Raw genomic sequence first — 13884 nt, 5'->3', positions numbered from 1 at the left:
TAAGCACAGGCTACCGCATTTTGTTATGTTATAACCATGAAATGACTTTAAGAGTAAGTTTCATTGCGTGTATGTTCCATAATGCTTGTTTTGTCTCCACAATTTGCATCAATCATTAGTGATGTTTGAAATACCCGTTGACACAATTGGAGCCGTCACGCGATGTAAAAAAATGAAAGATGAGGGAGAATTACAATTGAAAAACATTTTCGATGCATCCCAGCATGTTTTACAATGACCAATTGATTATATTTTTAGAGGTTTTCGGGTTTTTTCAGGCTTCAAGCTTTAATCTTCTTTGCGTGACTTGGATCAGCTTTTCATACTGGAGACAATTGCAACTCGTTATGCAATCACCTGTTTTTTGGCGGAGACAAAATGAGAAAACTTTCAGAGTTGATTGCATCTTTTTTTCATGGCTGTTAAGATAACTTCTAGAATTGCGCGAAAGACCCACACAAGTTCTGCGCTGCCCCAAAAATACCCGTGCAAGAAGTCATCAATAGTACTAAAATCCTTGTGCGCAACATACAAACGAGAATCCGTCGTGGAAAAGGAAGGGAGCTTCATTTCGAAGGGCCTTTACAAAGAGCTATTTTTATTTTGTTTTGTCTACGAATGCATGCAATTTCCACCAAGGAAACAAAGAGACTATAATACCATTATGGCTTGGGCCATCTGTGTTTTCGCTTGAAGATACGAACAACGACGATAGGATACGATCTCCCTGACTCGGGGTCAATCGTTGTGATTTCGGATTTCGTTTTTCGCGTTCGTTCTCACGTGTCGATGATGTGTTGGGAGACCTGTTAGAGTGATTTAAATTTTATATAATTTTTGATTTCTTTTTAAAATGGGCTATCATTTGATAAGTGTTGAACCACTAGTAAATTTGACTGGCCTGGATGGCGCTGTAATACGACTTCTTACTGGAATTTTTATTGGTAAGTTAAAAAATAAAGATTTCACATTGTTTACATTGATGAGACCATGCCGTCCTGACTATTGATTGCTGACGGTCCCGTCAATGGTGTCCTAAAAACAATGCCTTTTTGTCCAAGATACATAGATTTAAGAATAAATATAGAATCCTATAATTTTATTATTTTGGGAAGCAATTATGTTACGCATTATTTTGCGGTTTTGTGTGACCAGGAAGTGCCCTACTTTTATTTTCGACACCTTGTTTGACAGCAGACAATTTTAATCACGAGTAAACACGATTGCTGTCAGTTTCTAGGTCAGAGTCTGGTCAGTTCTTTTGTATTTCGCATGCATTTGTATTTCATTGTGACTAATTCCTGATGCATTAGTGGTTGAGCTGATGAGCTCTAATGGTCCACTACAACCCAACAAGTTGCAAATCACAGTAACAAATTCAATGGTTCTTAAACATTAAACAAAAACAAGTTACTACAAGGCAATCGTTTTAATCATGCACTTAGTCAGGTTAGAGCTTTGCATGAATTAGTTGTTTCATGATTGCATGTGGCAATAATCAAAACATAAACTGTTCATATGTTTTTCCAATAGCTTATCCTTTGGCATTTGTGTATGGTCTTATCTTGTACAAGAAGAATCCAACTCTTCAGGTACCATATGCATATACTTAGTCATTGACTCATTGACCTCTTGTTTATAGAAAACACTGCTTATTGTATATTGCTGAACATTACCAGTTAAATTCCTCTCAAAAGGAGTTGATCAAAATTCTTCTCAAAATGAGTTGATCTTGACTGTGCATATATATAGGATGTTAATTGTCCAATCCTCACCATGCATTTTATCTATTCAACCATCCTTTTATGATTTGTTTTTAGCATTTTTTTCTAACAGTATATGGTGTATTTCTGGCAGTATTTCTATATGGTACTGTACAATATATTATTCACTAATTATGATATCTGATTTTTTGACAAAATTTATTGTAATAACGAATCAAAATCTTTCTCCCATAGGTCTTGAAGGTCTTCATACCGTAGTTGCTATAATAGTACAGTATTTGTTAATTCATCTCATTGGGCCAAACTCTATGATGATTATAGCAAGCTTCGCCTTTCAAATGGTAAGTTTCTAGTACTAGATTAAATATCACTTTGAGCAGAGAGTAATTTGTGTTTCTTTGCTTTTTTTTCAGTGCTACCTGATTATTGGTTATTGGGTTTATTCAACAGATCTATATGATATTGCCTGGACAACAGCCCAATGTATTCTAGTGTTGCGTTTACTTGGTAAGCAACACCTAATACCACATTATTTGCTAGAGATAACCATTTAGAGTGTATACACATGCACAATTCCTTTTTATCATTTTTTTTCCTATAAAGGTGTTGCATGGGATACCTATGATGGGGCTCAAGATTTGGTAAATGAAATAATTATTATCAAAGGCCTTTGTTTAAGCATTATAATTATTAAATTATAATTTATTTAAAATATTAGGAAAAAGCTTCAGCTGATACAAAAGAAATGGCTTTAAGAACTCCACCAGGCTTTTTAGAGGTAAATTACTAAGTACATTACTCCTATAACATGATATATTATTTCTTGTTTTGTTGCATTATAATCTTAGTTGAGTTTCTTCTCCTTTCCTTCATGATATCCAGATGACTGGCCACGCATATTTCTTTGGATCATTTATTGTTGGACCACAGGTAAAGTCATCAGTTGTGGTATTTAGTCAAAGACAAACGATTCAACTTTATAATAATTTTACTTATTTGTTTTAGTTTCCAATGTCTCGATACCTTTCATTCATTAAAGGAACATTAATCCCTCCAGAGCATGATCAGCAAAACATTAAGTATGTATACATACATCACAGACCAAATCATATTGAACAAGTCCTTGCTCAAGTACCATAATAATTTATTGACAGGATTAAGAGAGGTCTTCTTCGTTTGGCAGCTGGAATTGTTTATCTGACTTTTCATGCATTGATTGAGCCTAGTTTTAATAATGCATACTTGGTTTCCAAAGAATTTGAGGTAGTTAGAAATATGTAGAATTTTTTCAATTTTAACAGTAATTATGGGAATGAATACATTATTATAAATTTTGTATATATTTTTTATTTTTTAGACTTTGTCATTGATAAAGAAATTTGCATATATTACAGTGTGGGGTAGAGCAGCTCTTTGTAAATATTTGGCAGTTTGGCTCATTGCAGTAAGTTTAATTTTTCAACTTTGGGTGGAATTCAGTGTTAGCTTATATATGGGAGGGGAAAACACAGGGAGTTGATTGCAAGATAGCAGTTTCAAGAACAGATTCCCATTATTAGAGTTTTACCATGCACACTCTATTCTAAAATGAAGATTGTTTTATAGGAAGGCAGTTGTATTATGAGTGGTCTAACTTATAATGGCAGAACAGAATTAGGTGAAGCACGTTGGGATGCTCTAAAGAATTGTAAGATAACAATCTATGAGACGACAATCACACTGCAAGTAAGTATTGATTGTCAGACGTTAAACAATGTTAATTGGACCACTTCAAAACTGTAGCTAATGTCCATTGTGTATTTTTCTAGGGTGTCATTGATTCATTTAACGTCAATACCAATATGTGGATGAGCAGGTGAATATATTTTCCAGAGTTCCTAAAATGTGAAGTTTTGACATATTACATTTTGTGTTTTAGATATTTATTCAAACGGTTAAGATTTTTGGGCAACAAGACATTATCTCATGTGATCACATTGATGTTCCTAGCCATATGGCATGGTGTATATATTGGGTACTTTGTGTGTTTTTCGTCAGAGTATTTTTACATCAATGCTGAAAAAGAGGTTTGTTTATGAAGTTTAGAATCTATCAGTATATTTTTATTTCGTTTAAAAATGTCTGTTGCAAATTTTATTTATAAAGATTCTCACAGTTCTTGGTCGAGGTGAAGAAAAGATTAGCCCAACTAGTTTGATATTCAAGATAAGATGGGTTATTATGTATCTCCTAAAGGCATTTATAATGTCGTATTGTTTGTTGCCTTTTGTACTTCTTACATGGACCAGGATTTTTCAGGTAGGAAACATGTTAACTGCTTCTGTTAAGTTAATTATAAAGTGGTCTATGTCTGTTTTCAAAGCTAGCTTCTTCAAAATAGCTTTATACTAAATGTGTCGTGCACATAATAAACAGTAAGTGTATTTTATATTTCAGGTTTACAAAACAACATATGCCCTTCCACATCTTTTTGTTCTGGCTTGGGTGATATTTTACAACTTTATTTATCCTTCATTGCGAACTAAGGAATCAAGCAAGAAGAAAGAGTAGTATGAAAAATGCATTTTAGTGATTTTGTTTCCAATCTGAAAGTTACCAAATCTTCTATAACTACAATATGATTATACGAGTTTGTCTTGAGTGCTGTCGAATATCCACGTTAGTGTCTTGACAAATGACAAATGTTAAAAGTCTGTTAAATTATATATTTGATTAGATTGAGGTCTTTACAAAGATTGATCCCCACCAACCGATATCCTGTAAAAAATTTAATAAATATTCAAATATAGACTTCAGGGTTGTAAAAACAGTTTATTAAAAGCATTCTTTTACGCTAAATTATTTTAAACACAAAGTTTTTTAATTGTACACTTTTCCTAGTCTTCTTTGGTCTTGCTTTCATTACGATGATACAGGAAAACGAAAGAGAAAAAGAACAACCCAGCCATCATGGAGAATGCACTGGTGTAATAAGGATAGGCAGAGAATATGAAACGTTCATACTGTGTATGTTGCAGAGGTCGAACTGAAACCTACGAAAAAAAGTTGAATCAACAATTAGGAATCATCCTGAATATTTTGCTAAGAAGAGGAAAACTGCAGTCATGAAATCAAATTGGCATTCTTCTTGGTATTTCTTCCATACCTGTCTGTGACTATGCAAGAAGGAATACCCAACACGTTCATAATCAACTTTAAAGGTAAAAACGCCATAGACATCAGGAAGTTTGAACTGAAGATGGAACTTGTTATCTTGAAAAAAATAAAGATATATTTATATCTTTCAAATATATTTATTTCCCTGAAATATTGCAGAGGTGACAGTACCTTTCCTTTTCAATTTGGTACGAACAAATGGGTCAATTCTGACAAATTCCATCTGGACATCATCTCCTTTGAATGGGATCCACTTTCCATTGACACGCTCTTCTATCTCAATTGTGTAGACCTTAATACAAAATTCACTTCATCTATAGTGCTAGTATTGAGTGAGGAAAACAGGTTAGTTTTCCATTGACTTACAACAACATCTCCAATAGTATATGCAGCAGGTGGGGATGTCTCTCCTGCAAGATGATGTTTTACTTCCCCTACGCGAAGTACTCCACTTTCCTTGAAAACCCAGTTAGCAAGGGATGTTGCCACTTGCTGATTTCCAGATTTAGAAAATCTGAGTAGAGAAATGGAGAAAAGAGGTGAATGATTGGTTTATTTGGACATGTCATTTTCATAGCTTTTGGATTTAACATTGCCTACCTTGCTCCTCCTGTAACTGCAAACTGGACAGATGATTGAAAGTATCTAAGAACAGAGATTGCAAGAATCATCAGATTTTGGTTTGTTGTGAAGTAATGTATTACTTGTACAAGTGTGTGAGAGGCTTATCTGGAGACTTGCACTACAATAATGTGATTTCTTACTCATCACTGAAGAAATCTAAAGAGCCGGCAAACACTACACGAGCATTGTTTCGAGCTTGCATTGCTGTGATCAACAAGGTGCTCTTGCCCACAGCATGAGGGTATTCTGATATGGGAATGTCAATGTGATAGGAATATGACGACGATGAAGCTGTTAGCACTTCCAAGAGAAGAGGATTGTCTGGATCAACAGTCATTCTAAAAGTATATGTTTGAAAATTAAAAGAATTGTCTTTGATAAATTACTAAACAAACCCTGCCAATCAATTTGCTTACCCAACACCTTTAAAAAGAAGTGGTTCTGCTGGGGCTTGTCCAACAATCAGAGGACTTTTAAGAAGGTTTGAAGGAGCTGATAAAATCTTGGTGTGCTGTAAAGCAATGATATAACTCTAGAAATGTTTCTCTCCACAAAAATGTCTTTCACTGATTGCTGTATTTAAGTGTATGTATTTATTCAGCATGTAATAGCTGTACATACTTCACCCTCATCTGAGACATCATAGCTGATGTGATCAATAACAGCTGTTTTTTCCTCATCAAATTCAACACCGCATTCACCAGCAAGTTCTCGAATTGGATCCCCTTGGAAGATCAAATTTTCCATTATGTTAAAACTGAATGAGCACTAGCAAAAAAAAGAGTCTTGACACAAGACCATCACCTACCAATATCAGAGCTTCCAACAACAAGAACATTGCGGCCAGCATCGATGAATTCAGTTATAGCACTCACACTTACAGAGCCTCCAAATTCTAAACATTAGAATCATTTATGGTGAAATACAAATACATGTTTCTGTATAAACCACAGTTTAACAAGTGTACAACTCTTCCACTCTACCTTCAACAGATGGGGACAACAACAGCAAGTGATCATACAAAAATTCTCCATATCTGCTTAGGCTAAGGGCTGCATCATCCGCTAGTTTGATTTTCACCTCAAAACCTTTATCTTAAAATAAAACAAGACGAAAACCTTATAGTTCCTAGATACTATAGTAAACGGAGTAGTATAGCTTACAGCCTCGGATACTATGCAAGCTGTGTTGTTAAATGCACGAATCGCCTTTTTCAATTCCAGCCTGTAGTTTTTATGCAAAGCATATTTGCACTACAATATGCAACAAATGGCAACAAAAGTTACAAAACAGTACACAATAGCATGCTTAAAACTCCAACCTTTTAACGAGTTTAAAAAAATCGAATGTGTATCCTGCGTGTTAATATTATCGACTAGCACAAGGATTTTGCCAGCACTATGGACAAAACTTGCAGAGAAGAGCACGAAAAGGCAAAAAACAGCCAACCCCTTTGTCAAAAGACACGTGTCCTTTCTCGCCATTTTGGAAAAGAACTTCCAGTTTGTACAGACGATCGGAAAATGCCGGAATCTCTCGGAATTTGTCAATTTGATCTCTTTTAAACTGGAGCCACTGGAGCATAGATCCATGCCAGTGAGCTGTAAATATCTGGAGCGCTGCCTCCAAAATTTGCGAATTGCGATACATTTTATCTATGATTTTACAGCTAAAAATTATGAGAAAGTTAGATGATATATCCAAGTTCATCTATATTTTGCTATTTGGCAGTGTTCTTTTTTAGGGCTTGCATGTTCATAGATAATAGTTCAAAACATTTTTTTTCGTTGCGTGAAAAGACTGGACATGACTTGATTCACTTCCGGTCGAAGGTCGTCACACGTGCTTTCTACACACTCAAGCGCAATATGCAGAACATTTCATCATTTTGATATAAAATAGCAAAAGTTTCGTTTATTGTTCAGGATGTCGTGGTTATTTGGCGTAAATAAGCAGCCTGGTTATTCAGGTCCCCCACCTCAATTTCCCCCACCTACTGGTGGTGATGATGGTAATGATAATTCACCAGGGGCAGGGAGTGGTGAGGGTAAGGATGGTGATAAAAATGGCAAAGGTGGAAAGCCCCCTGTATGGGCCAATTTTGATCCAACTGGACTTGAACGGGCTGCACAGGCTGCCAGAGAGTTGGACAAGTCTAGTACGTATAAAAAATATCATATCCGAAGATATTTGTTGTGGATAAATTGTTCAATCACCTCAATGAGTTGAATGATACAAAAGGATAAATTTTTCATACAGGACATGCTAAAGATGCGCTGGATCTTGCTCATGTTCAAGAATCAACAAAGCAGTTGGAAAAACAAGAAAAAATTAAGGTCATTATATTATTGTATTGAATTATTGTAATAATCAGTATAGGTTTGTTGGTATATTTAGGCAATTTTGCTTGTCATATGTAGTTTTATCAAAGTATGTATGTGGTCATTTAGGAGTATGAGTTGGGTATCAAACAAATTGATATTGAGAGAATGCGAGCAGAACAGGAAGAACGGAGAAAGACAATGGCAGAGGAGGCAAAACATAACCAACAGGTAACAAGGGATCTCCTACAGAATGTATGCTGATCATACACTTTATAACCCAGAATCATTAAGCACTTTAATTCTCTTTTTAGAAAGCCCAGTATCAAGATCAGCTGGCAAGGAAGCGATATGAAGATCAGTTGTCCCAACAGGTATTAATGTGAATATGATAGATTGTCCTGTTTTACCTTTCAGTCATACCCACATGTAGATGTGATTGAAATTATAGCGGAGTGTAAATGAAGAGAATCTGAAGCGACAAGAGGAGTCTGTCAAGAAACAAGAAGCTTTGAGAAAAAGTATGAGACAATTTACAACTATACCATAATTTTACGTAGATTTTAAGAACTCGTTAAACTATCAGGTTGTTTAATAATTTTGTTTTCTAAAGAAACAATTGAGTATGAAGCCGAACTGAAACATCAAAATGAAATGAAAAAACTTCAGGCGGAGCTAAAGGGAAAGTAAGTTCTACCATGATCAATGTGTAACATTCATGTTCTTTGAGTAAAACATTTAAAACCTTTACTCAAATGTAATCAACAACCTTGTGTTATGATTAGGGCAAAAATTGAACGTGAAAATCGAGATATTCGCCTGGAACAAATCAAAGTTGAAGCAGCAGAAAGAAGACAAACTATTTTGGAATCTATAAAGTAAGCTCTAAAACCTGACAGACACCTCAACTAAATACATTCTGACCAGAATCCTAAAACTAAAATTCTGCAGCTTGACTATTGCAGCATGCAGTATTGCATATATCAACCAATAAATACCAACTAATGTATTCATGAACATTTGTTAGAACTGCTGGCAGTATATTGGGTACAGGAGTAAATACTTTCATATCAGATTGGGATCGAGTAACAGCTGCAGTAAGATTTTTTTTTCTTTTTATAATATACCGATAAGCCATTGAAGTATTTTTAATACCAAGTGTTGTTATTTTAGGCTGCAGGAATAACCCTTTTTGCTTTTGGCATTTATGCTGCAAGACAAGCTACAGGGGTTGTAGGAAGGTAAGTTCCAAGACATGAAGCATTTTTCAAGTCCACGCAGTTCCTGAGTTTTTCTACAATTTCTATTCTTCACAAGATACATTGAAGCAAGGTTAGGAAAACCATCCTTAATTCGTGAAACATCAAGACTAACTGCTGTTGGGGCAGTCAGACATCCCATTTTGGTAGGTTTTGAAAGCTTATAGATATTATTCACTTGCTGTTGTGACTGGCAAACAAAATAAAAATATATTCTTCGCAAATCTATCCAATTAAGATGATAAAAAGATGGCTTCTGCGACCGCAAGATACGTTGCAAGGAATAATCCTAAAGGTATTGGCATTTTTTTATTTCTTTTTTTTATCGGCAATACTTGCACTACAGAAACGTTCTCTTATTTAGCCCTCCTTAGAAAGCAGACTGCAAGAAATATCACGTGCAACTGCCAACACTAAACGCAATGGCGGAGTTTATCGTAACTTGTTATTTTATGGGCCGCCAGGCACCGGGAAAACAATGTTTGCCAAGGTAATGAGCAGTTATCAGCATATAGCAATTAGTTGCATTCGTCTTCAGCGAATTATTGCGATCATTTTAGAGTCTGGCAAAGCATTCGGGCATGGACTACGCGATTATGACAGGAGGTGATATTGCTCCTATGGGAAGAGAAGGTGTCACTGCAATGCATAAAGTTTTTGACTGGGCATCAAGCAGTGGGAAAGGTGTTTTATTGTTTGTTGATGAATCTGATGCCTTTCTAAGAAAAAGAAGCACAGTACGTGAACTACGAATTGTCTATTTTTGTTGTTGTTTTACGTTTTAGTTTATCATCAGAACCTGTTTTTTCCAGGAGAATATAAGTGAAGATATGAGAAGTACACTTAATGCATTTCTTTATCGTACAGGAGAAGCATCAAGAAGGTAGCCATTAGCAGTGATTCTTTTATAAATCTATGCTATTCATATTAATAATGCTGCCCAAACTTTATTACGGAGTCCGACTGTTTCTTGTAAAAATCACAATGTTTCTTCCCGTAAGGTTCATGCTTGTCCTCGCCAGCAACCAGCCGGATCAATTTGATTGGGCAATCAATGATCGTTTAGATGAAATGGTAGAATTTTCACTCCCTTCAACTGATGAACGAGAAAGACTTGTTCGAAAGTACTTCGAGGATTATGTTTTAAATGCTGCCGTCACAGGAAGAAAGTCAAGGTAAGGAAAGCATAAAATACAAGGCTTAGATTTAGAAGCTAGCTATCAAAGAAGTGGAAGGTAGCTATATTATAAGGAATGGTACATCACCACGGTTTCAATTATTTATCATCTGAAAATGCATAGCTAGCAAACTACAAATAAATCAGTTTTGTTTTACAATTTAGTTCGCCTAGCTTGACTTTCACATCTTTTAGGCGGCTTAAAATCGACAATTTTGACTTCAATACATTGTGTCGAGCAATTGCTGAAAAGACGGAAGGATTATCTGGTCGAGAAATCGCAAAACTTGCTGTTTCCTGGCAGGTATGTTTTGCAAATGATGAAATAAAAAATGGTAAAGAGGCGTCTTTTATTTAATCATTCGTTAAATTCATTCAGGCGAGCGGTTTTGGTTCAGAAGATGGTATTCTAACCGAAGCAATGATAGAAGAAAGATTGGAAGAGGCTATATCACAACATGGCCAGAAAGTTGACTGGCAGAGAGGAGATACAATAGCACCAACTAAACTTATGATTAAAGGTTCTAAGAAAACTCCGAGATCATCCGATGAAACTAGTCTAAATGTTAACGGTTAGAGAGATTCCTCTCTTGAAACCGTGAAAACGTGTTGTGTCAGGAAGATTGGAGAATAGAATGTTCAGAGAAAGAGTGTCCAATCCAGTCCAATCCAACTTCTTGATAGGACAAATATCCTAGATAGGTTTTATCCAAAAGCATTTTAATTTTATTGGTAATATTTAATTAAAAATACACAAATATGGCAATAATATATAAGAATGTGAAATATTGTTATCTTCTAGTCCGCCTCCCTTTTTTTCTAGATGCAGGCGGAGGGTTACGTGCGGGCCGGCGCAGGCAGGGACTGAGGAGAGCTTTAAAACCTGAAACATCTCTTCGATTTTTCACCTGAAAATGAATTTGAAAAATAGTAAAGATAAAAATCTGGTTACATTTACGACGTGTGGAAAGATTAAAGAATATTTGGTAAAATTCGGAAAGAAAACGTAAGGTGATATGGTGGAAAATAATTCGTAGTCGGCAGGATTCGAACCTGCGCGGGGAGACCCCAATAGATTTCTAGTCTATCGCCTTAACCGCTCGGCCACGACTACGGTTGAAGTAAAAAGGTCAAAATTGATGAATAAAACGTAGTGGACACTCCCCGGATAATACAGTGGGGTAATATTTTGGAAAAACTGATGTCAAACATGAAATATTTTGTAACATCTGGCCTGCGATCAGGCAGAATAATATTGTCATGCCGCTTGTAAGCCGTTGTGTGACGTAATACTAATTAGGCGGTCAAACATGCGAGAAGATCGGAAGGAATTTATGTTCATCGGCTTTCACATTTATTTTCCTCCGTAAGATCTGAAATAAACAACAAATAAAAAATGTAAGTACTTTCCTTAATAATAGATCTTTCATTTTGAGCATCTGACATTAAATGCGACGAGTTATCGTCTACCATAAACGATTAAAAAACATGATAATGGTAGCGTGCCACATGAATATATCAGATAGTTCTTGAGTGTATTTAACATCGATTTTGCTGTTGACTATAGGTCGTCGGATAGACTAAAGCAGACACAACGGCAAGTAGATGAGGTGGGCTTTATATTATAATTTTGTTGTTTGAAGCAAAGTTTAGATACAAATAGATTATTGAAACAAGTTACAAGTCTGAACTTGTATGCACCTATAAACTGACCTAAAAAACATTCTATTGTTCGAGCATATACATATTGAAAGTATAAATATATATGGTTTACAGTATGTTGAAATTGCGTATATTGTCAATTAAACGAAATTTTGGCCAACAGGATTCAATTGATTCTTGTTATTTTGGCTTACCATCCCTACCCAAGTGCACTAACCCCACATATTGGTAAATAACTGTTTGGAAATTGGTAATACACTGATTTGTGAAGGCATCACTTCTGTTTTGATAAATAGATTTAATCTTCAATTTTGATGCAATATGTATGCTGCATTGCCACAAGGCATTTTCCTTTGGGAATATCTTCAATATGCAAATATTATGATAGATGTTTACCTATGTTATCTCTAACCAAGTTAAACTCATTTTTACTGCCCGGGCATTGCCAAAAAGAAATGGTATTACCCAAATGATCCAGGTTTCACAAGAAACCATTTTCCACTTCCCTATAAGTGCCGTTATATTGTGCTGTCATTTGAATTGTGAATGAATAGATATTTGTGTTAACTCGTTGTATCTAACTAACCCAATTTGTGCTGTAATTGTTAATCAATTGATTTTAATTATTTGTGAAACAATAATTACAGGATGTGGTTGTACAACAAAAACTTTCAATTTCAATATTAGGTTGTTGATATTATGAAAGTTAATGTTGACAAAGTATTAGAAAGAGATGCGAAACTTTCCGAACTTGACGACAGGGCAGGTATGTAAATTTCAAGTTCAAATATTCCAAGGTTGTGATAATCTCCGCAATTGTTCGCTTTTGTTACCAATTAATTTTTTGGTGCATTTTACAGATCAGTTACAAGCAGGTGCTGCACAATTTGACACAAATGCTCACAGACTTAAAAGAAAAATGTGGTGGCAGAATTGCAAGGTAATGAATTGAAGATGTTTCAAACAAACTGTAGTCTGAGGCGCCACATTCTCGGCTGTTAAGACAGATGGGAAACAGTCAAACTAAAAGTGCTTTGCTAAATAGTACTGTTTCTAACTACAGATGTGGATAATCCTCATTGTCGTGATTATCGTTATAATCGCTGTCATTGCAAGTAAGTATCATTGTGCTCTTTCTATGAGGCTCCTGTCCAATCTTAAATAACCCCTGCATCCTAATAATTCCCCCTTTAGTAAGCCACTTCTCTGTTGACACCCTTTCTAATATGTGCCTAATTGAAAAAGCCTCCTCCTGTGAATCCTTCTCTCAATATTTATTTATTTATTACTTTGCCAATGAACACGTCACTAATAATACATACAGACATAAACACAAACAATTAGCTGGGTACACGCAAGCAATGCCTCACCTCAAATCTGACTCTTTTATATTGCTTTCTAGCCTGGCTTCACTTTTCACAACTGTCATAGATCTGTCACATTAATATATAATACACATGCAAAGAAATCTTATTTATTGTTTGGTATTTCTTGTTTTTAGTTTGGGTTGCCGCCACACAATCAGACTAACATATTCGATGTTTGCCTTAACCTTCAGCTGAGTAAGCAATTTCCTGAATGCAGACATCATCATAGTTTTATTCACATGTACTTAGTTTGATTTATATATTTATTAAATGATAGCATTGTTTAGTACTGGTAGTAAAATGGTATCAATAATAAATATCTTAGAAATGTCACTCCTTTAAATATTCCTCAGAAATGTACTGCCCCAGTCTGCGTTAGGAACTGCATGAATGTCAGAGCTGCAATTGTAAAATGTGTGGGGAGTAATTTTCACCTAAACTCTGTATTAATACTCTCGATTATATGTATAAATAACTGAATAAATAAGTAATAATTATTACAGTTTTTGTTTCTTTATTTCTCCTCATTTTTTAATGCAACGCCAGCCACTGTGGTGTGATTATTGGCACCGAATACTTTTAATACACGCTGAG

The 13884-nt window shown here is 35.3% G+C and overlaps 4 protein-coding genes and 1 non-coding gene across 5 annotated transcripts; 3 read left to right on the top strand and 2 right to left on the bottom strand.

The window, feature by feature from the left end:
- Window positions 1-493: 493 nt before the first annotated feature.
- Window positions 494-4501, top strand: LOC114518273 (lysophospholipid acyltransferase 5-like). Its single transcript, XM_028538236.1, has 16 exons — window positions 494-944; window positions 1534-1592; window positions 1821-1869; window positions 1959-2065; window positions 2138-2231; window positions 2328-2365; window positions 2443-2502; window positions 2607-2654; window positions 2730-2803; window positions 2879-2987; window positions 3082-3168; window positions 3330-3449; window positions 3533-3579; window positions 3643-3790; window positions 3870-4022; window positions 4161-4501. Exons 1-16 carry the CDS (start codon window positions 854-856, stop codon window positions 4272-4274), a joined length of 1398 nt encoding a protein of 465 aa, XP_028394037.1. The 5' UTR covers window positions 494-853; the 3' UTR covers window positions 4275-4501.
- A 19-nt stretch (window positions 4502-4520) lies between these two features.
- Window positions 4521-7005, bottom strand: LOC114518274 (dolichyl-diphosphooligosaccharide--protein glycosyltransferase 48 kDa subunit-like). The gene is made up of 11 exons (XM_028538237.1): window positions 6826-7005; window positions 6488-6598; window positions 6313-6399; window positions 6126-6229; window positions 5921-6015; window positions 5645-5842; window positions 5481-5525; window positions 5247-5394; window positions 5052-5172; window positions 4870-4976; window positions 4521-4756 (listed from the first exon to the last, which is right to left on the bottom strand). Exons 1-11 carry the CDS (start codon window positions 6986-6988, stop codon window positions 4601-4603), a joined length of 1335 nt encoding a protein of 444 aa, XP_028394038.1. The 5' UTR covers window positions 6989-7005; the 3' UTR covers window positions 4521-4600.
- A 357-nt stretch (window positions 7006-7362) lies between these two features.
- Window positions 7363-11028, top strand: LOC114518132 (ATPase family AAA domain-containing protein 3-like). The gene is made up of 17 exons (XM_028538067.1): window positions 7363-7662; window positions 7764-7840; window positions 7955-8056; window positions 8140-8199; window positions 8277-8346; window positions 8439-8511; window positions 8611-8703; window positions 8853-8922; window positions 8999-9066; window positions 9143-9230; window positions 9323-9379; window positions 9449-9574; window positions 9645-9821; window positions 9897-9967; window positions 10086-10259; window positions 10457-10565; window positions 10641-11028. The coding sequence occupies exons 1-17, from the start codon at window positions 7431-7433 to the stop codon at window positions 10836-10838; spliced, it is 1845 nt and encodes a 614-aa protein (XP_028393868.1). The 5' UTR covers window positions 7363-7430; the 3' UTR covers window positions 10839-11028.
- Window positions 11029-11293: 265 nt separating this feature from the next.
- On the bottom strand, window positions 11294-11375 carry Trnas-aga. The gene has a single exon. It is a non-coding gene; the product is annotated as a tRNA-Ser (tRNA).
- A 196-nt stretch (window positions 11376-11571) lies between these two features.
- On the top strand, window positions 11572-13787 carry LOC114518173 (vesicle-associated membrane protein 3-like). The gene is made up of 6 exons (XM_028538117.1): window positions 11572-11659; window positions 11829-11871; window positions 12611-12689; window positions 12784-12863; window positions 12987-13038; window positions 13425-13787. Coding segments are annotated over exons 1-6 (285 nt in total). The 5' UTR covers window positions 11572-11657; the 3' UTR covers window positions 13454-13787.
- The last annotated feature ends 97 nt before the right edge of the window (window positions 13788-13884 follow it).

Source organism: Dendronephthya gigantea, unplaced genomic scaffold (genome assembly GCF_004324835.1).
Source record: "Dendronephthya gigantea isolate DGI-Jeju-01 unplaced genomic scaffold, DenGig_1.0 000010F, whole genome shotgun sequence".
Taxonomy (NCBI): Eukaryota; Metazoa; Cnidaria; class Anthozoa; order Malacalcyonacea; family Nephtheidae; genus Dendronephthya; species Dendronephthya gigantea.
This window is presented reverse-complemented; position numbering and strand designations above follow the sequence as displayed.